The 19,828-nt window shown below is 47.4% G+C and overlaps 1 protein-coding gene and 1 long non-coding RNA gene across 2 annotated transcripts in view; both read left to right on the forward strand.

Moving 5' to 3' along the window:
• TTLL8 (tubulin tyrosine ligase like 8) overlaps positions 1-19,828 on the forward strand; it is a 66,176-nt gene that overhangs the window by 3,635 nt on the left and 42,713 nt on the right. The window contains exons 2-4 of the mRNA XM_036759868.1: positions 731-777; positions 3,561-3,680; positions 4,709-4,800. Coding sequence (XP_036615763.1) covers positions 731-777; positions 3,561-3,680; positions 4,709-4,800 — 259 coding nt within the window. The remainder of the gene's footprint in view (positions 1-730; positions 778-3,560; positions 3,681-4,708; positions 4,801-19,828) is intronic.
• Positions 2,151-2,707, forward strand: LOC118850460. The gene is made up of 2 exons (XR_005010476.1): positions 2,151-2,334; positions 2,607-2,707. It is a non-coding gene; the product is annotated as an uncharacterized LOC118850460 (long non-coding RNA).

Below are 19,828 nucleotides of genomic sequence, written 5' to 3' on the forward strand. Positions count from 1 at the left end.
ACAAAATTAACTGAGCTTGAAGTCCACTTGGGATAAAACATGGTTACGGATAACTGAAGGATGCAAGATAAATGCAAAGTGATATGGGGTGGAAGGAATATCGGGTTCTTCAAAGTAGGAGATCCTCGAGTTGAATGTCTCAGAATCGGAAGAGGAGATGGTTTGGAGGGATAACATTCCGGGCTTGGGGGACAGCTTGGGCAAATGCTTCAAGAAGGGCATCAAAGGGTGTGTTTGGCCACAGTAAACTGGCTCCTTTGGTGTGATTAATGGGCTTGGGAAGGTAGACCCTGGAGCAAGATTGTAAAGAGCTTTAAATCTCAAGCAGAGGGTTAGGTGGCTCAGCGCACAGAGCCATGGGCCTGCAGTCAGGAAGAGTCATCTTCCTAAGTTCAAATCCGACCTCAGATGCTTACTGGCTGTGTGACCCTGGGCAAGTCACTTCACTCCGCCTCAGTTTCCTCATCTGTAAAGTGAGCTGGAGGAGGAAATGGTAAACCACTCAAGTAACTTAGCCCAGGAAAGCCCCAAATGGGGTCATGGGGAGTAGGACGCTACTGAGTTTTCTCCCGGAATTGGTGGGAAGAGCGTTGAGCGTCTTGCTCAGGGAGTGACATAGACTTTTGCAATAGTCCAGACTCCAGGCAATGAATTAAGTAACCACTCGGCGTATATTAAGCGCAGGCACTTCTGTGCCAGTTCCTGTGCTCAAGAAGCTTATGTTCTGTAGGGAGGACGAGCAATATCATGGAAATCCAGAGAGGAACGAAGTTTCAGGTGAGTCATGAAGTTGGAAACCTGGATGCTTCAGGGAGCTGAGAGGGGATGGAGAGGAGAAAGTGGGCAGAAAGGAGAGCACACAGACAGTCGTGTGAAGGCGCGGTGGCCTGCTGGAGACCCGAGGGGGTTTGGTGGCAGCTAAGGAGAATGTCTTGGAAAGATGGAGGGTTAAGATACCAGGGAGGGGGCACAAGCGAAGGCCACCTCTGCACCGGAATCTGGCCAAGGAATTTTGAGATGTAGAGGAAAAGAGGGGGAATTCAAGGTAAATGATCCTTATTTTCTTAGTAAAGTACGAGTTGACAGCCTGGGAAGTCGTTCCACATCCTCGTTCGTGGACTGTGCGGAGAAATAGGGGGCGGGAATGTGTAGGAGCCTCTGTTGGGAACACCAGGGAAATGTAGGGTTAGGGTTACGAAGGCCTGCCCCAGAAGGGTGGTCCCGAGTTGGGAAGATTGAGCCGCTGGTTGGATTTCTGGGAGATGCATGGGAGTGAAGAGCTGGGAACGGACTGAACAGATCGGGGCTGGGCAGGGGGAAACCCAGTGGCAATCACGGAGGATGCGCTCGACTGTGGACGCGTGGTTTGAGGTTCAGTTCGGAAAGCTTGGACATCTCGAGTCCCGTACTGACCACTGAGAAAAGGCTAAGTGCGGAGCAGAGTGCGAGGGGCGGTCTGACAGCTGGCCCCCGCACCCGCGGCTGGAGGGCCGGGTCGGAGGCGGAGGCGCGCTGTGGCCGAGGCCCGGGCTGCGGCCGCGCCTCCGGCTTGGGCCTCCGCTGCCCTCCCTCCCTGCCCCGCCCCCGCCCCCGCCCCCGCCCCTAGCCGCACAATTGCCTTCGGGCCGCGCCGCGCCCGCGGCTCACACTGAGCGCGGCAGCCACCGCCGACGCCGCCGGGAGCCTCGGTCTCCTGGCCTGTGGTGGCCCGGCCCGGCCCGGCCTCCCCTCCTCCCTCCCTCCCGCCCCTCCCCGGCAGCCCTGGGCGGCACCCGGCTCCGGCGCCGGCGCCGCGACGCTCGCTGGCTGCGCTGGAGCGGCCGATCGCCCCGCCGCGGTGCCGCCGGAGTCGGGCCAAGGCCGCCCCAGGCCCGCTGCCGCCTCCCCGGCCCCGCAGCCCCACCCCGCGGGGCCGCCGTCCGCGGCGCGGCCCGGGGCCCTGGCTTTCCGGGCCGCTGCCGCAGCTCCGGGCCGCACAATGCGCCGCCCCGCCCGACTGGGTTGCCCCGGGCAACCGCGGCCAGTGTGGCGGCGGCGGCCTCCGGGGGAGCGGCGAGGCGGCCCCCAGGCCCGCCCGACCTGCCCAGGGGAACGCCGCTGCCGCTAGACCCCCCGCTCCCGGGACCCACGGTGAGCCAGGCGGCCGGCCCCGGCCCAGGGCTCGAGCCTTGCTCCCGCGCGCGGAGCTCGCCGTCCCGCACCCCGAGAGAGCGGGCGGAGGCCAAGGCTCTTGGGAGAAAGCCCCCCCGTCCCCCTCCCTCCAGGGTCGAAGAGAAAGCTTGGGAACGGCCCCGCCCAGCCTCGGAGCCCGGGTCCAGGCTGCATCAGCAGGGGGTACATAATGCCACAGGGGGGACACACAGAGCCAGGTTTTTGCCCTCCTCCGGAGAGGGTCCGCGCGGGGAGTGGGGAGTCCGCCTAGGACCCCGGGGCCGAGCCACACTGAACTCCTGAATCTGGCCGCGTTTCTAAAGAGTGCCGAGGGACCGAGGCGCCCTCCTAGCTTGTAGAAACGGCCTCTGTAGCTCCGGGAGCAGCGCGGTCCCGTAACTGACTCTTCTTACCAGTGGCCGATCAGGTGGTAACAACCTTTGCATTAAATGCAGGGCCAGGGTAGGCGACAAGGTGTGTCCTTGACCGAAATCTTCGCGGGTCTTTGTCGACCAAAATCAGCCAAGTGGGAAAACTGCAGCTGCGCCCAAAGAGGTGCTTTAATAAATGCTTTTTAAACCTTCTTTTATTTTTGGTGAGGAGGCTGTCCTTTTAGTTTAAACCTTAGTTGAATCCTGCCTACTATTGGGCACCGCACTGGGCGAGGTGCTAGGGAAACAGACAAAAGAAGCCAGTCCCTGCCCCCGTCAGGACCTTCCCACTGGGCGCAAAGCGCGGGAGCGGGTCGGGGAGGGAGGATAGAGCAGGCATCCGTGCACACGAAAGCTCCAGACCAGGTAGAGTGCGGGATGCGGGCTAAGGAGGAGGCCTAGATCAGGTGTGTGAAGAAGCAAGAGCTTCCTAAGGGGTGGTGGTGGTGGTGGTGGTGTCTGAGCTGTTTCTTGAAAAGAAGACGGATTTCAACGGGTAGATTGATCCAAGGGAACGATCCAGTCCTGGGGAATCTGTGCCGATGCCAGGGCATGCGGGAAACCGAGAGATAAGCCGGGAAAGGTGGATTGTTTTGGAGGGCCTTAAATGCTAGGCCGAGGGGCTGGCATTTTATTTTACGGGCATTTGGAGAATTTTCAAATGTCCTAGACGATTTTGGTGGCTTGCCGGCTTTCCATTGTCTCGACTGGACAGAGGAAGAAGGCTGGCCACCAGTGAGGAGAACATCGCCATAAACCTGCGGTGCAAAGGCCACGAGAACCCCAAACTAGGGCGATGGGAGTGAGAAGGGGGCGGGGAGGGCATTTTGGAGGAGAGGGAAGTGAAAGAAAGATTAACCGAGGGAATCTTCCACGATTCTCCACTTTTAGCTTCCAGGTATTAATGACCCAAACTCACGCTGTTTGGAATGATTTTTTTTAAACCTAGTCACATAAATGATTTCTTTCCTAATGCAGGAAAAAGAGTCAAGAAAGGCAGAAATGACGAATTATTAATTACAGCCAGAATGGATCAGAATTATGTTGAAAAGAGACTTTCAACAGTTTCACCTGATGAAGAAAGAAGAGAAGAAAATAGTTTGTATTTACAAATTAATTTATTAACTTGTTCAGGGAAAAGGTGTCTGGTAGCATATTAGATAGTTTTCTTACCTACATGTAGATAATAACTCAGTAATCACTAAGTGGATAATTGGATTGGCCTTGGAAATACCTATGTGCCCTTCTATTTGAATGATTATGCCTCTCTGATACATTTGCACAAGAATACTTTTTACATACAACTTTTAGCCAAAGAATAAAACCCCACTCACTGAAAACCTTCTGTTTTTCTGGCTCCCTACACTCTCTGGGAGCTGGGGGTGGATCCTGAGATATTTCCTGGTTTCTAGGTCTCAGAGTGGGGAGAGGAAGGGAAATCTCCCACTCTAGTTCCTGCTGGGCTTCATGGGGAGTAGAAATGAAAAGAGCTTCTGGTAATACCAACAAAGGAGCAAAATGGAGATGAAGGTCGCTTGTGGATCACCGTGTGTGGAAATAATGTTAAAAAGCCAAGCCCTGTCTTAGCACCTGGTCCTTTAAAATTAAGAATAATACCAACGTTAGTGAGAAGGGTTCTCTGTGACCCAATTTCTCTATGGCATGATAAATATACAAAGATTCATGGGCTTCAAGGATTTATAATCAGAAGGAATCTTAGGGGGTGTGAGCTTGATCCCCTCATTTTAAATGAGGAAACTGAGCTGGGAAGTAGCTTGTCCAATGTCACAAAGATAGTAAAGAAACTGACTGGAAATTAGACCCAGGTCATCTGCTGTCTCTTGCTACTATAGTAACATTTCAGTGGGTGTTGACTCATTTCTTATTCTTGAGTGGGGGTGGTGGCTCAGTGTCTTCTATCCCACTGTCCCAAGGTCCCAGAGCCTTCCCTTCCTCCGTGTGTGGCCTTTATTTACCCCAGGGGATGTTTAGGGGAGTGAAAAAGAGAAAGCCTATTAATTGGCAGAGTCCTAACTGAACGTGTGTTGTCCCCCACCCCAACCCTATTCAGTGGCAGATACGTTTGTGGCTCTGGTTGGTAGTGGCTTTTCTTTTTTCTTTTGTAGAAGTAAACCAAGAAATTTCTCGAGAATCAACTCCTTCCCCAAAATTGGACAGATTCAAACTAGCAAGACATTTAACTGAAAAAGCAATCAAGGTATATAAATTTGAGATCCCGGGGCAGGGGAGAGGGGGCTGGGGCTTTGCTCTAAGGGGTGTGTTCAATATTGATGTCTGTTTTCTCTCATCTACCTGGAGTACTCTGGAGCAATGTAATTCATGAACCCTCGTCTCTAACATGAACTCTCTACCACGCCAAAGCTCTCTCACGGGATAGGCAGATCAATATGACGACTCAGGACGTTAGTCTTTAAAGGCGCCTGCTCATATTTGGAATGGATTATATTTTGTTAAGTCTGGTGCTGTTTTCCACAGTGATGGGATTAGGTGTTTTTGTCGAATTGGGAGTATGAAAGGGGCATCTGAGGGTTGTGTTTGGCTCCTGCGACCCCTGAAGGTGGGCCCTGTGAACCTGTTTTCTTGGGGCAGATTCCTGTTCTTGCTCTCCCCCTCCCCCATGAATTCTAGTAGTCATGTGAATACACTGGCATAGAACACATTTGGGTCTTTTTTCTGAAACAGAAGATGTTGATCCTGAACTTGGGGCAGAATGGCACCTCGTCATGGTTGCTGGGCACAAGGCCCATAAGCCTCTAAACCTTTTCCTCTTTCCTGTAGTCATGCTGTAGGCTTTGATGAAATGTGAGAACATAGGGATCTCTTGTCTGATTCTGCCAGGGCCCCAGGCGTCTGCTGCTGCCCTGGAATACAGGAGCAGAGACCCTTCCCTGGGAACACCCAGGACAGCTTGGCCCCTCGGTGGCCTTTGGAGAGCTAGCTCCCTGTAAAGCTCCAGGGAGCCACACTTGAATTGATTGCTTGGATTTGGGATGCTTTCCTTTGGTTCTCCCTTCCTGCTGCTTACTTTGCTTCCCAGAAAGTATATTCAGATTCAGGCTTTGGTCTTTCATGGTTTTTTTTTCTGCTTCTCCACTTTTCACCCCCTCCTGGAGGACCCTCTTGACAGGTCACAAATAGCATAAATTGGTGATCTCTCCTAATCCCCAAATGTGCTCTCCTCTTGGGCTCTCAGAGGTTATCTGCTTGGGCACTTCTGAAGTCTGAGGACCCTTCTCACATACCCAGACAGCCCGTCATCCAGCCTCTGATTCCAGTGGGACAAGGGAGCTCGTGACTCCCAACAACCCAATCCATTATTCAGTAGTCTTTTTTTTTCAGTGAGCTGCAGCAATCTGTCTCTACAAGTTCTACTAACATCTGTAGGCAGGCGGTCCTGTTCCCCCTCTCTGTGCATCCCCTCCAGTCTTTAGAGAACCCAGGTGATGCCAACTGATGGATACGGAGTTTGTTCTTTGGTCCGAGTTAGGTGGGTGGTGCCCAAGGAGCCACTGGACCTCTGTCACCTAGAGGACTTTGGGGTTTCTCTTCTTGCACAGGATGCCAGGCAGGAGGGATGGCTGCCAGGCAGCGAATAAAAGCTCTTTTGGTTTTGGTTTTCTCGGACATGGTAATATTGCTGGAGTGTAAGGCTCACCAGCAAGGATCATGGGCTCCACAGGGGTGATACATTTTCCAGGCTTCACCAGGTAGTTGTTGTGATTTGTTTGCTGGCCTTCCTGATGTTTCAACGCATTTTCCACCTCCTGCTGGATTTTCCCTGGGTTTGGCACTACCAAATCTTTCTAGATGAGGCTTTGGAAGACCTGGCTACTTTTGATTCCCAAAGTAAGATTCTTTCCCGCCTTCTTGTTTTCTCCTCTTGATCAACAGAGTAGTTGATATTTGTCGAATGTTCGTTTTGATATTTCCTTGTCCTTGCTTCCATAGCTAGGGGTCCTAAGGTTTCCCTTCTACACGCTTGAAGACAGTAGCCTGAACCCCTAGTCCCTATGTGTAGACAGCCCAGGACTTACCATCTTAGTGCTGTGTCATTGCTGGCATTCCGACCCATGAGCCAGTATGGGGCTTGAACAGTGCATGCCCTGCCTAGTGTCCCTGCTGAGTGTTTCTTTGCTTGTTCACTCTATACCTTGTGTGGATTGAGCCACAGTTTGAGATATTATCAGGAAGCAGCTGGGATCATAAGTAGGGAAGCACCTACCTGGCCAGTGCATTATAGATTGGTCCGAGCCCACCAGTGCAGTCCCAATTCTCTTTCACTGTGGTCATCTGTCGCCGGGAGCTTTAGGAGGGCTCTGCTGATGGCAATTCAGAGTCGAGGTAGGCCAGTTTCGGGGGTGGAGAGGTCACGTGGAGATGTGAAGGAACATGTAAGTTTTGGTGCCTGCCTCTTTATCTGCTCAGAGGTCTGTAGTCCAGAGTTTTTCCTTGACAGCTGCCACAGGCCCTTGTTCTTGTTACCCTTGGCAAAACCCCTCCTTCCTAACAACCCTTTGAGAGCTGATGTGCCCCTGTTAATCCCAGCTCCCCAAGTCCCTTCTACACAATAGTCCCATGAGGTGAGCACTATAAGGATTGTGCCCATTTTATGGACGAGGATTCTGAGGCTCAGAAATGCATCAGAGCTGGGGAGTTTTGGGCCGTGTGAACTCCAGGTTGCCTTCTGACTTGAACAGTCTGGCATTCCAAGGCCAACTGGGTCCACAGTTGGCCTCTCTTCAGTAGCAGCTGAGATTAAAGAAGTAATTTGCCCCAGGTTAGATAATGAGTAACAGACAAGACCCAGGACTGGACTGGAGATGTGGTGATGCCCAGGCTAATGTTCTTGTAGCTGTGCTACAATTCTTCTCAAAGATGACTTCTCCCTCTCTTCTTCCTCTCTCTTCTTCCCTTCCTTTTTTCCCTCCTTTCTTCTTTACTCCCTTCCCTTTCTCCTTCCCTCCTTTCTTTTGTTTTTGATTTGGGGAGGAAGGCAGGGCAATTGGGGTTAAGTGACTTGTCCAAGCTCACACAGCTAGTAAATGTGTCAAGTATCTGAGGCCGCATTTGAACTCAGGTACTCCTGACTCCAGGGCCCGTGCTCTACTCACTGTGCCACCTAGCTGCCCCACCTTCCCTCCTTTTTTCCCTCCCTCTTTTCCTTCCTTTCTTTTCTTCCTTCCTTTCCTCCCTCCTTCCTTTCCTCTTTCCTTCCTTCCCTCCCTTCCTCTCTCCCTCTCTTTTTCCCTCTCTCCCTCTCTCCTTTCCTTCCTCTCTCCTTTCACTCCTTTCCTTCCTCCTCTTCTTTCTCCTTCCTTTCCTTCCCTCCTTTTTTTCCTCCCTCCCTCCCTCCTTTCCTCTTTCTGTCCCTCCTTTCCTTCCTCTCATTCCTTCTCTCCCTCCTTCCTTTCCTTCCTTTCTTTCTTTCTTCTCTCCCTCCTTCCTCCTTTCATTCCTTCTCTCCCTCCTTCCCTTTCTTCCCTCCCTTCTTTCCTCTCTCCCTCCCTCTATTCCTTTCTTTCCTTCCTCTCTTCTTCTCTGAAGCTGACTTACTTCTAAGCAGAGACACTAATTGGTGCCTGGGCCTCAGCTCTGGATGCTGCTTCTGGGGCAGTAGCAGCTGCTGAGCTCCAAGCTCACTGGGGTACACAGTGAGGCTGGGGGACTGTTACTACTTTTCTTTTCTTTTCAGATGCCATGGACCCTCGGTAAAGGAAGTTTGGGTTCTTTGCTTGTTAATGTCATGCTTTGTCCAAACTAATTCGAATAAAGCAGATCAGGTTTGACCCGAATGTGTGTCGTGGCCGTTTTGCAGTGTAGCTCTTGGTGCTGGGGAAGAGCCTTCCTTTCTCAGGCACCTTTCCTTTGAGAGCTCTGCCTGCGGATAGAGGACAAAGGAAGACCTTGATGGAATGCCCAGGGGAGATTAACTCTTGCATCCTTAACTGCTGCATAGACATCATCCTTCATAACCCGAGGCAGGACCTTGGGACAGAAAACATTTCTGGCAGTGCTGGAGAGCTAGGAGGCTCCATCAGGAAGCATCGATGACCTCAGTGCAGGTGATGGTCCAGCCACTTCAAGCTGTGTTGTGTAGGATGTTGTCAGAGACTGGCCACAATGGGGGTCTGGAGGTGAGGAGATAGAAATCATCCCAAGGACCCGCAAAACTTGGCTGTGTGGAATCTATTGTCAGTCACAAGGGCAGCCCACTAAGAAAGTGGTGGCACCCCCAGGAATCAGTGAGCATTGATCCTGGTGCTCTTTGGCCAAGTGCGTTGAGTAAAGGAATCAGGGTAGCTGGGGAGGGAGAGGGTGGGCTAAGATCCAGTGGGCAGGCGACAAACCTAGAGAATTACCACCGAGTATATTGATGAAGTGACAGAACCAGTGGGGGAAGAAGAACCGGATCCTGGGAAAGCTAGATGGGAACATCGAGAATGGAATGAATTGTGGAGCAGTTTACCTTTTGGATGGGGTGGGCTGATGTGGTGGATCCACCCACTCCAGAGTCTTTACAAGATCCATGGTTCTGTGAACCTGGATCCTGCACCGTCCACCCTTCTCCTCCCCCTCAGAACTCTGCGCCAGAATCTGGGGTTTGGCTCAGTGTGGGGTAGCACCAGTGCAACTGCTTCTTGAGGTGTGGAGGTCTGGAGATAATCTTCCGGTCTGCAGGCCCGTTTGACCATTTTCAATCAGTCATTTTCATGGGTAGTGGGCTCAACCTGGAATCCTCTGTGTGGATGGGGCTAATGGGAAAGGTGGTGTAAGGTCCATGTTGCCTAACAGAGGAGGGATGGATTGGAAGAAAGAGTCTAAAATAGCCCACCAGCAGCGGAACAAGGTGCATGATCCTCGGAGGGCAGCCGGGAGCAATCCCTTGGGCATGATCTTCACCTTCAGAGCAGAAGTGAAATGTGGGTAGAGACCCAGGTGGCCCGCCCATTCTGAGTTGCCTGCCTTGGGCGATCTTCAGTTCTTTTAGGAAATCATCCTTGGCAAGAATCTCTTTCCTGGGGGCAGAATCCTTAACGTGGGTGAAAGAGGAGGTGATGCTCTACTGTGGAGAATGACTGGAACTGCCCCCATTGTCCTGATAGGAGGAAGCCTAGCCAAGAAAACTCACACTGATTGCAGTCTGGCTGATGAGGGACAGTAACAGGAAGAGGAGAGGTGGGCTTTGACCCTTAGCACTTTTTATGTCCAGAAAGGGGAGATAAATCAGAGTCCTTGTTCTGAAACTCCTGAGTATATGGCTAAGTCATACCAGAAGGCATCCTGGAGTAACGTACAAGGCTGCCTCCATGGCCATGGGAGGTTTGAAACATAGTAGGAAATGTCTCCCTTTTTTTGTCAGTATCTGGATACTTGGTAACCACAGCGTTTTGTCTGGTAAACTAAGCTTTTGAGTGATTCCTTCTGCTCAGCCTACAAACATCCCCCAATCCTTCCCTTGATCCTGTCCGCCCCCCCCCCCACAAGCTCTCGTTCAACATCTCTTCTGCCCCTAACTGCTAATCAATAGTCTGCATTTTCTCATTGCCTTCAGTTTCTCACCACCCACTCATTTCTCAGCCCCTTGTAATCTGCCTCCGTTCTGCTGGAATCAGCGACCTCCTTGGCACTCAGTCCATTGGTCTTTTTAACTTGTTCCCCTTGCTATCTCTGCAGCATTTGACAGTCTCTCCTGTCCTTTCCCATCCACGAAAACATTCTCTCACGGTTCTTCTGACTCATCCTTCTGACTTGGAATCATTTGCCAATTCCTTCTCCATATTCTATGCTTAGCTGGCCGAAGCTCTTGCCTTACTTGTTTCCTCTTTTCTTTCCACCTTTTGGCAGTCTTATGCACTCCTGTGGCTTCACTTATTACTTCTCTCCAAATGACTGCACCCCAGGTTTGTTCCCTCAGCTCCAGTCCTGGCTCCCTGGGTCCCTGTTGTTGGATATTTCCATCTGGCATCTTAAAAGGCACATATCCAAATCTGATCTCATCCTCTTTTCTCCATCCTGCCATGTCTCCTCATTCTTCCGCTGTTGCTGAGGGTTCTGTCCTGTCAAGCTCCCTTCTCCCTGAGGCTCATCACTGCCTGTTTGTCAGCAGATCATTGGAAAGGACCTAGATGTTTGTTGTTTCTTAAGCCATATTTATGAGGAGATGTCAAGGTAGAAATGCCGCGTGAATGTCAGAAATGGTTGGCTCCTTGAGGGCAGATGTTGGACCTTTGTGGGCTGCTTCCTGGGAATGTACTTCAGACGTTCTCATTTCTTCAGCTTCATAAGGAAGTGCTGTATTTGAAAGGGTCAGAAAGGGGCTGCCCAGCTAGGTGTTCTGGGATGGATTCTCTCTCCCTACATATAAATGCCTGCCCCCAGAAGGCCCATGAAATGTGGAGATCAGGAGACCCTGGGAGACTGACAAGCTAACAGGTGGCAGCACCATGGACAGAAACAGTCCATGTTTAAAACAGTCTTCCATTCATCTATCCCCTCTCATGTGGACCACGTTGTAGGTCCCATGAAGAACCACTGTGAAGATGTGGGCACTTTGTAACTGGCTCAGGCCAGGGATCAGTGGGTGGAGGGAGTGCCCCAATGGCATTCAAAGCCTGGTAATTATGGCTAAATCTTAGTGCCCCACTTCCCCCCCCCCCCAAAAAAAAAGGATCAGGGCTCCCTCGGGGGTCAAGGAAAGCTGATGTACCCCTAGTGAAGATTAATATCAAGGCATTCCCAGAAAGGGAGATTTTTTTTTGGTCTGCTTAAGGAGTGGAGGTACCCAGTTAGAATCTGGACTCTTAGGAGAAGGGTTAAGATGATGGCCCAGTCAGTCTTGCAGCTGGTGGTGTTTAATTGGGATACAGTAGCTCAGTCCCTAAGGCTCAAAAAGCCAGTGGCACGCACCAGTTTGCATGTGGGTGGAGGCAGGCCTGGGTGTAGCAGACTGACCAAAAAGCCTTTTGTGTCATCTCAGGGTCATGAAGGCCAATCAGATGTACCCTAGGAGCCAGAGGTCACAGCTCACCTTTTATCATATCGCTTTCTATAGCACTTTAAAATGGACAAAGAGCTTTCCTCACAATGGCCTTAGATAGACACTCCAAGGATTGCTATCTCCATTTTATAGGGGAGGAAACTAAAGCTGAGAGTTGCCTAGAGTCCAGCATCTAGTAAGTGTTAGACCCAGGAATCTTACCCTGCTTCTCATGCCTAGACATTTCGTTCTCTTTCTCTGATACCTGTGGCTTCTTCATGGCAGTATGATTTGGCGATGGTCCTCAGGACTGACCTCTGATAAAAGTATGGGTCTATGTCCTATCAGCCCTGCATTAACAGAAGCCTCCCATGCCACAGGCTGAAGCTTCCTGACCTAGGATGGTCCTATATTAGGAAGGCAGAATTTATGATTTCAAAGAGAATCTCATATGTGCCTAAAAGGTCCGGAACCGCAGGATATAAGGAATTCTCTAGGCAGAAGGCAGGAGAACTAAAGCATGTATTTACACTCCACAATAACAAGCCCACAAACCAGCGTCCCCATTTTGATATTTTCATCAAAAGCTTCCAGGTCCAATAAGTCCGCCTTATAAGGGTAACCAAAAGGCCACAGAGAAGTGAGATGGTATAAGGCAAAATCGTATACATGCTTCCCCTCTACGGTAAGAAGATTACCCACTAGCCTCTAGTCAGCTCTGCTACCGGCAGCTCAGCTTCGGCTGTAGGTGTCTCTGGCTCCAACCAGAAAAGGAAAGGAGGATCTTCAAGCTGTCCTCTCCCCTCTTATAGAGTTTTTGACATCATCAAGCGCCGCCTGAACGACCAGGGCCGATTGGTTCTTGACTTGGCCCCTCCCCCAGCGTAGACCACGTTAACACACCTCCCCTCAGCCAGCACCACGACTCATCACACAGGAAGCTCTGGTCCTGCCCCGGAAGAGCAAGCCCCAGCATCCAGGGAAGCTCAACGAGGCGAGCTGAGTCATTCAAAGAAATCAAAGTCCATTCTGGCTACAGGTCCCCCCTCAAGGAAGAGTTGGTGCAACTCTAAGACTCAGTAAGTAGTTACAGGCTGGTAGCATTCACCTCGAAGGAATCTCCAGGGTTGCATAGAAGAACCAGAAACAGCAGATGTCAGCCTGGAGGGGAAGTCTTAATTTAGAATAGTATTTCTGAAGCTATTTGCTATCTATGCTAATAAGATAATGTGCTATCTATGGTGTCTAGAGCACAGAGGAAGACTGGAGAAGCAGTGGGTTCCTCTTTGCTGGAAGCCCTAGAGTAGAGGTTGGGTAAACATTTGTTACAGAAATTAGAGAAGGGCATTTTGTTCATGGACAGTTTGATCCAAATCAGAGAGGTCCCTTGGCTTTTGTGTGTCATAGCCCTTGGCAGTCAGTCTGGTGAAACCAAAGGAAGCTAATTAGATTGAAACAGTTACCACAATACTTTAGAACAGCAATTCATAGACCCCAAGTTAAGAGGCCATGATGTTTGGAGTTACTTCCACCTCTGAGATACTGTGATTTTGGTCAGGATTCAGAATGATCTTCATAGTCTGTATTTAAAACCCTGGATTTAGGGTCAAAGTATCAAATGCAAAACACCAGGATCAGGGAGACAGGAAGGACCAGGAGTAGTTCATGTGGAAGAGGATCTGGGCATTCTGATTAACCTCTGACTCTGGGGTGGGGCAACAGCAGACAAAGGTAGCCTGATCTCAGGTTTCACTAATATAAATCTCTAACCCCTCAGCAGAGATGTGCTGGTCCCAGTGGCCTCTGCCCTGCTCAGACCACATTTCAGAGCAGTCATGGGGGACTGCTCTTGGATAAAGTGAAGACTACCCACACATTAGTACTGTCAGCCGGGTGAGTGGCTTGAAACACACCAGGGAAGGAGTCCTTGAAGTACATTTGGGTGTGCAGATAGGATAAGAGAAGGCCCATGGGATGACATGATAGATACTTTTAAATATTTGAAGGCTTTCATTGGGAAGAAATGACGTCACACATGCATTAAGCATTTACTAAGGGAAGAATAAACTTTACTTTGCCATAGGTGAAATGAAGCTTTTAAACAGTCATTTGTTAAGCAAAGAGGTTATAGAGCCCCCAACTCAGCAGCCTCTTCTTTCCAGGAATTACATTCTACTGGCTTTGGTGGTGGGGTCAGCAGGGAGCAGGGTGAGGAACCATCTGCACACAGACAAATGAGGCATAACAAAATTCTTACAAAATTAACACCAAATCATTCGAGGGCAGTGGGAGCCCCAACATCTGGGAAAAGTAGGAAAGGCCTTTTGTAGGAAATGCTAGTTAAGCTGAGCCTTGATGCATCCTAGGGAGGGCTCCCAAGGGTCAGGCAGAGGGAAGGCAGAAGGACATTCCAGGCTTGGGCGATAGGCTGTCCAAAATCCCTGGGATGCCCTGCCACTTTGGGACAGCTCATACTATTAGGAAGTTTTTCCTTCAAGGACTCCTAAGCCTGCTCTATGCTACTTCTATTCATTTCTCCTAGTCCTGACCATGACCTTTCAGATACCTGAAGGCACCTGTCCTGTGCCCCTCTAAGACTACTTTTCTGATAAAAGATCCAATCTTTCCTCCTATGGCATGGCCTTGAGCCACCTCACTATCCTACCCGAAGCTTCTGGAGGCTCTCCAGTTTGTTGATGTTCCTTGTCAAAAATGGTCCCCAGAACTGAATTACCACCTCTCAATTCAGCCTGGGAGAAATCATGAGCTTTTCAAGGGGCCATGTTATGTTGTAGCTATTGTGGCATCCCATGAAAGCCTATGGCTCTTTCCCACAAGAACTGTTGGACATATATACATATGTGGGTATATATGTGTAAGTAGTTTTGCTTTAATCAGCCAAAATCTGCCTTATCAGGCCACCCCAACGCTTCTTCCACCAACTGAAAGAACACACACACACACACACACACACACACACACACACACAAAAACACACACACACATGCCTCTCGTTACAGAAATGTATAGTCAATCAAAACAAATTTCCATGTTGGCCATCTCCAAAAAATAATTTGTTTCATTCTTCATTCTGAGTCCTTCACCTCTCTTTCAGAAGGTGGGCAGTAGTAGCATGTTTCCTTTTTGCTTCTCTGGAATCCGGGTTGGTCATTACATCGATAAAGTTCAGCATAATAGTATTCCATCACATTTATATACTGTAACTTGCCAATTCACCCCAATTGATGAGCATCCCCTCAGATTCCCATTCTTTTTTGTGTACCTTGACTATGTGAGATCATTTCCCCTAACCTTCCTTTCCCTTCCCCTGCATTGTATTCCTCATCTCTTCTTTTTTCCATTCTTAAGATCATTAAGGCATAACAAACCACTCTGGGCCTTTTCTGATTAGACTCCCTTAGAATGTAATCAATTCATCCACATTTAATCCTTTATCATTGTTCCTTCATGTACAGCCTTTTGATTTTTCTCTTGACTCCTGTGTTTAAACTTTGAAGTTTTTCTGTAGTGGTGGTCTTTTCATCAGGAATGCTTGGAAGTCCTCTATTTCATTAAAGATCTTCCTCCCCCCTACCCCCGGGAGGACTATTCTCAGTTTTGCTGGGTATGTGATTCTTGGTTGTATGCCTTTGCCCTCTGGGATATTGTATTCCAAGTTGTCTATTCTTTCACAGAGGTGGCTGATAGTGATCCTGATTGTGGCTCCTCAGTACTTAACATTGTTTCTTTTTTTCTGACTGCTTGCAGGATTTTTTCTTTGACCCGGAAGCTCTGTGTTTTGGCAGTGATGTTTCTTGGAGTCTTCATTTTGGGGTTTCTTTCAGAAAGTGACCGGGATTCTTTGTTTATGCTTTGCCCTTTAGTTTTAAGGGATATAAGCAGTTTTAATATTTCTTGAAATGTGATGTCAAAGCTCTTTTTTTGATCATGGCTTTTGTTAGATCATTCGATTATCTCATGGAGCTATTGGTTTCTATTTGGTCTAGTCAACTTTTCAGGGAGTTTGTTGCTTGAGCAACATCTTGTACCAAGCTGGTAACCCCCTTTTCAATCCTTTCTTCTATAGTTTTCTTTCTTTTCTGATTTTCTTACCTAAGTACTCTCAGTTATAAAAGCATTTTAAGCTTTTTTTGAAAAAAATTCTTCTAGTAAAGGAGAAGGAGGTTTAGCAGTACCAAATCTTAAACTACACTATAAGACAGTAATTATCAAAACTACCTGACATTGGCTAAGAAATAGAAAGGTAAATAAATCAGTGGAACAAAGTAGATATACAATTTACAGCAGCAAATGGCTATAGTAACCTTATGTTTGAAAAGCCTAAAGACTTCATTTGCGGGGGGGCGGTGTTAAGAATTCTTTATATGGTGAAAATTGTTGGGAAAGTTGGAAAGCAGTCTGGCAGATATCGTACATAGATTCTTACACCATTTACCGAGACAAGATTAAAATGGATACAAGACCTAGATATAAAGGGAGACATTACAAGAAAATTTGAAGAACATGTAATATATTACTTATCAGACTTATGGATAGGCGAACAATTTAAGAATAAACAAGATAGAGAGCATAAAAGGTGTAAAATGGATAATTTTGATTGCATTAAATTTAAAGGTTTTCTTATGCAAATAAAACCAAAGTAGCCAATATCAGAAGCAAAGCACAAAATTGGGGGAAAATTTTTATAAACAATTACTCAGATAAAGGTTTCATATCTCAAATATGTAAAGAATTTTGTCAAATATATAACGATATGAATCATTTCCCAGTTGAAAAATGGTTAAAGGATATGAACAGGCATTTTCTCGATGAAATAAAAGCAATTCCTAATCTTATGAAAAAGTGCTCTAAATCATTATTGATTAGAGAAATGCAAATTATAACAACCTTGAGATATCATTTTATACCTATCAGATTGGCTAAGATGATAGAAGGGGAAAGCAGCAAATATTGGAGAGCATGTAGAAAAATTGGGACACTAACTCACTGTTGGTGGAATTGTGAACTGATCCAACCATTTCGGGGAGCAATCTGGGATTATACCCAAAGAGTTAATAAACTACCTATACCCTTTGACCCAGCAATACTGCTACTAGGTCTATTTCCCAAGATGATTAGGGAAAAAGAAAAAGATCCTATTTGTTAGTTCTGTTTGTGATGACAAAGAACTGGAAATTGCGGGGATGCCCATCGATTGGGGAATGGCTGAATAAGTTGTGTTATATGATTGGGATGTAATACTACTGTGCTATAAGAGATGATGAGCTCAATGATCTTAGAAAGGCACGGAAAGACTTGCATGAAATAATGAAGAGCAAAATGAGCAGAACCAAGAAAACACTATGTATAGGAACAGTGGGATTGTTTTTAGAACAACTTTGAATGACCAAGTCATTTTGACTATCATAAATACCCAAATTAACTATAAAGGACCGATGAAGATGCTCTCTGCATCCCGTGAAAGAACTGATAAATAGGATTATGTATAGTATGGTCTTACTATATATACTTATTTGTAGCTAATGGTAGCCATCTCTAAGGAGGGAAAAAAGAAAGTTACATGATGATTTTGTTATATGTTTAAAAGGAAAAGCAAGTTGTACATAATAGATTTGTAGTTTTATGTACAATCCTCTTTTTATATTCTACTCTGTTATATGGAGATGCTTGTTTAATTTCTTAAGTTCACAAAAGAGCAAACAAACAAAAAACTAAACTCTTCTAGGAATTTTAGTTGTTTGTACCCTGGCCATGTTTTTCTCTAAGGCCTTGCTCCTAGATGTTTTAGAATCATTCTTGTCTCTGTGTTTGTGTTTTGAGCATCCCTTGAGCATCCAATAATAGCTTGTTAAGGTGGAATTCGTCTTTTGCTTGCTTCTTCCACCTTCCTTCCTAACTTTTGAACCTGCTGTTAAAGCTGAAGTCTGAGCGCTTCTGGAGGTGGGGCAAGGTCTGGGCTGGTTGTGTTGCTGCTTTCTCAGGGTATTGAATGTATGTTGTTCCAGGATCTCAGGAACAGCTTGGGCTGCTGGAGACCTGCAAGCTTTCAGTGCTCCCAAAGTGGTTTGATCTAGCGCAAAGTTTGCTCCCCCTTACCCTGCCCAGTCTGAACTCTGCAAGTTGCTGACCTGGGTTTGGGTCTGAGCAACAGCAGGTGCTGCTGGACTCTGTCCCTCCCAACCAGCTTTTGGTCAGAGATCATGTCTCGTTTATTTCTCTGTAGCCTGCACATGATACTGGAAGCAACACCCTGCTTTGAATGGGGGGAGGGTCTAAGCCAAATGTGCTTGCTTCCTTTCTTGGTATACTATGAAGGTCCTCACTATCCAGGACTCTATCCCAGGACACAGGTCCCCTTCCTATTCCACTTTGGATCTATGATCTGGAACTTGGGAGCAGGCAATAAAACTGCCATTTCACACCCCCATTAAGGTACCCCAGTGTGGGCACAGAACCTCTTCTTGCCCTGGTATGCAGTCTTTCCCTGAACACTGGAGTGCTTACAGGCAACTCATTCTTAGTGCCTGAAGACCTCCCTGTCTGTGTCCCTATACAGACTTGGGCTGGACAACAGACTCGCTGTGACTTTTTCTCCTGTATCTCCCCATCAGGCTCCAGGCTGGTGCAGTTACTAGATCTCTTTGCAGGAGTTTGTGGGACAGAAGCCCTCCACACTTCTTCTTCTTGCTCCTCCATCTTGGCTCTGCCCCCACATAAGAACTATTGTTTATTCAGGCTTCCATCTTTCAACTCTTGTGAAATCAGTTTTTTTTAAACCCAAAGTGCCAATGTAAGTGTCATTTATCTATATTAAATCTCTTTGTTTTTGACTTGGTCATCATTCTACAGTCTGTCAGGATTTTATTTCCTGGATCTTGGCTTTATTGTCCAAAGTGTCAGTATTCCCTCCAAATTTTTTGCCATCTGTACTATTGATAATCTTATCTACCCTCCATGTCTTCACATCTAGATCATTTATTAAAATACTGAATATCACAGGGCCAATCACAGATATCTGGAGCACTTTCCCAGAGAGCTCTTGCTAAATCGTCTTCTAATCATTGGACCCTGACCATTCAACCATACCTTTCGTCATACAACCTTTGCCTCAGGGACAGCTCCTGAGACTTTGTCAGCCAGATCTCATACTCAGACAATATCCATTTTTGATGAGTCCAAGTTCTTTCTTGGGAATCACTGCTTTCTTCTCTAAATGCTCATAAATGCCATAATAATAGTTTGGAGAGCTTTGCCAGGAGCAGAATTCCTCTTACTGGCCTCTAGCTGACAGATTTGACAGTTAAGCATATGCCCTTCTCCAATTTCATGGTATTTCAAGAAGCAGTTAATTTGGCCCCAGCAACTTAAACTCTGAGTATAGGTATAGATGGCATTGGACATGTACTGTAGAGGTTAACCTGTATCAGATCCAAACAAAAGAAGCATCCCCTCTTAGTAGATGACATACTAATTGTCAGTTCCCTAGGAACATTACAAAGCTCTCTCAATAAAATTCTGAAGAAACAGGAAGGAGATCGGACTAGACATCCACACTGAAAAATAGAATGGATGACAAATGGGTATTGCCCAGATTATGGTACAGATCTGGATGGCAGCCCCTCAGATTAATCCATCAATATGTATATCTTGGACAACTGCTACAGAATTGCCTGGGCTTGAAACTGAATCAGAAGAGGAGATTATGTTGTTTCCTATTGGGAAACCGTAGGACCCAAATTGGTTTTTGCTCCAAAAGTTAATCCCTTTAATGCTAACATTCTCCCAGTGGTTCCATGTGACTGTGAAGCCTGGAGTGCCAATCTCAGATGAAATAAAATTACTGACAATTCAAAGAACAGGGGAAAAAACACTTTTGGTTCTCGTGCTTCTTAAAAAACTTGTTCATGAGATGGGGCTTAGATCTAACCAGAAAAGGAGATGGGCTGGTACTCGGTATGAAAAAAAATGAACTCATCCCTTGCCTCTTCATGTAACTTCTCTTTTTATTTTATTGGTTCAAAAACTTAAGTTATCTTAGTGTTGATTTTAACTTTTCAATGTCTCTCACACTCTTTTTTCTCTTTCCATTTCCACAACGGCTACCTCAGTAATGACTCCTCTCTGTTTTCCCTTAATCTCTTATAATAGCCTCTTGACTCTTCTCTATGTTTCCAGCCTCTTCCCCTGTCTACAATCATCCCTCATCTACTCCAGGAGTCAGCTTCCT

Source organism: Trichosurus vulpecula, chromosome 5, assembly GCF_011100635.1.
Source record: "Trichosurus vulpecula isolate mTriVul1 chromosome 5, mTriVul1.pri, whole genome shotgun sequence".
NCBI lineage: Eukaryota > Metazoa > Chordata > Mammalia > Diprotodontia > Phalangeridae > Trichosurus > Trichosurus vulpecula.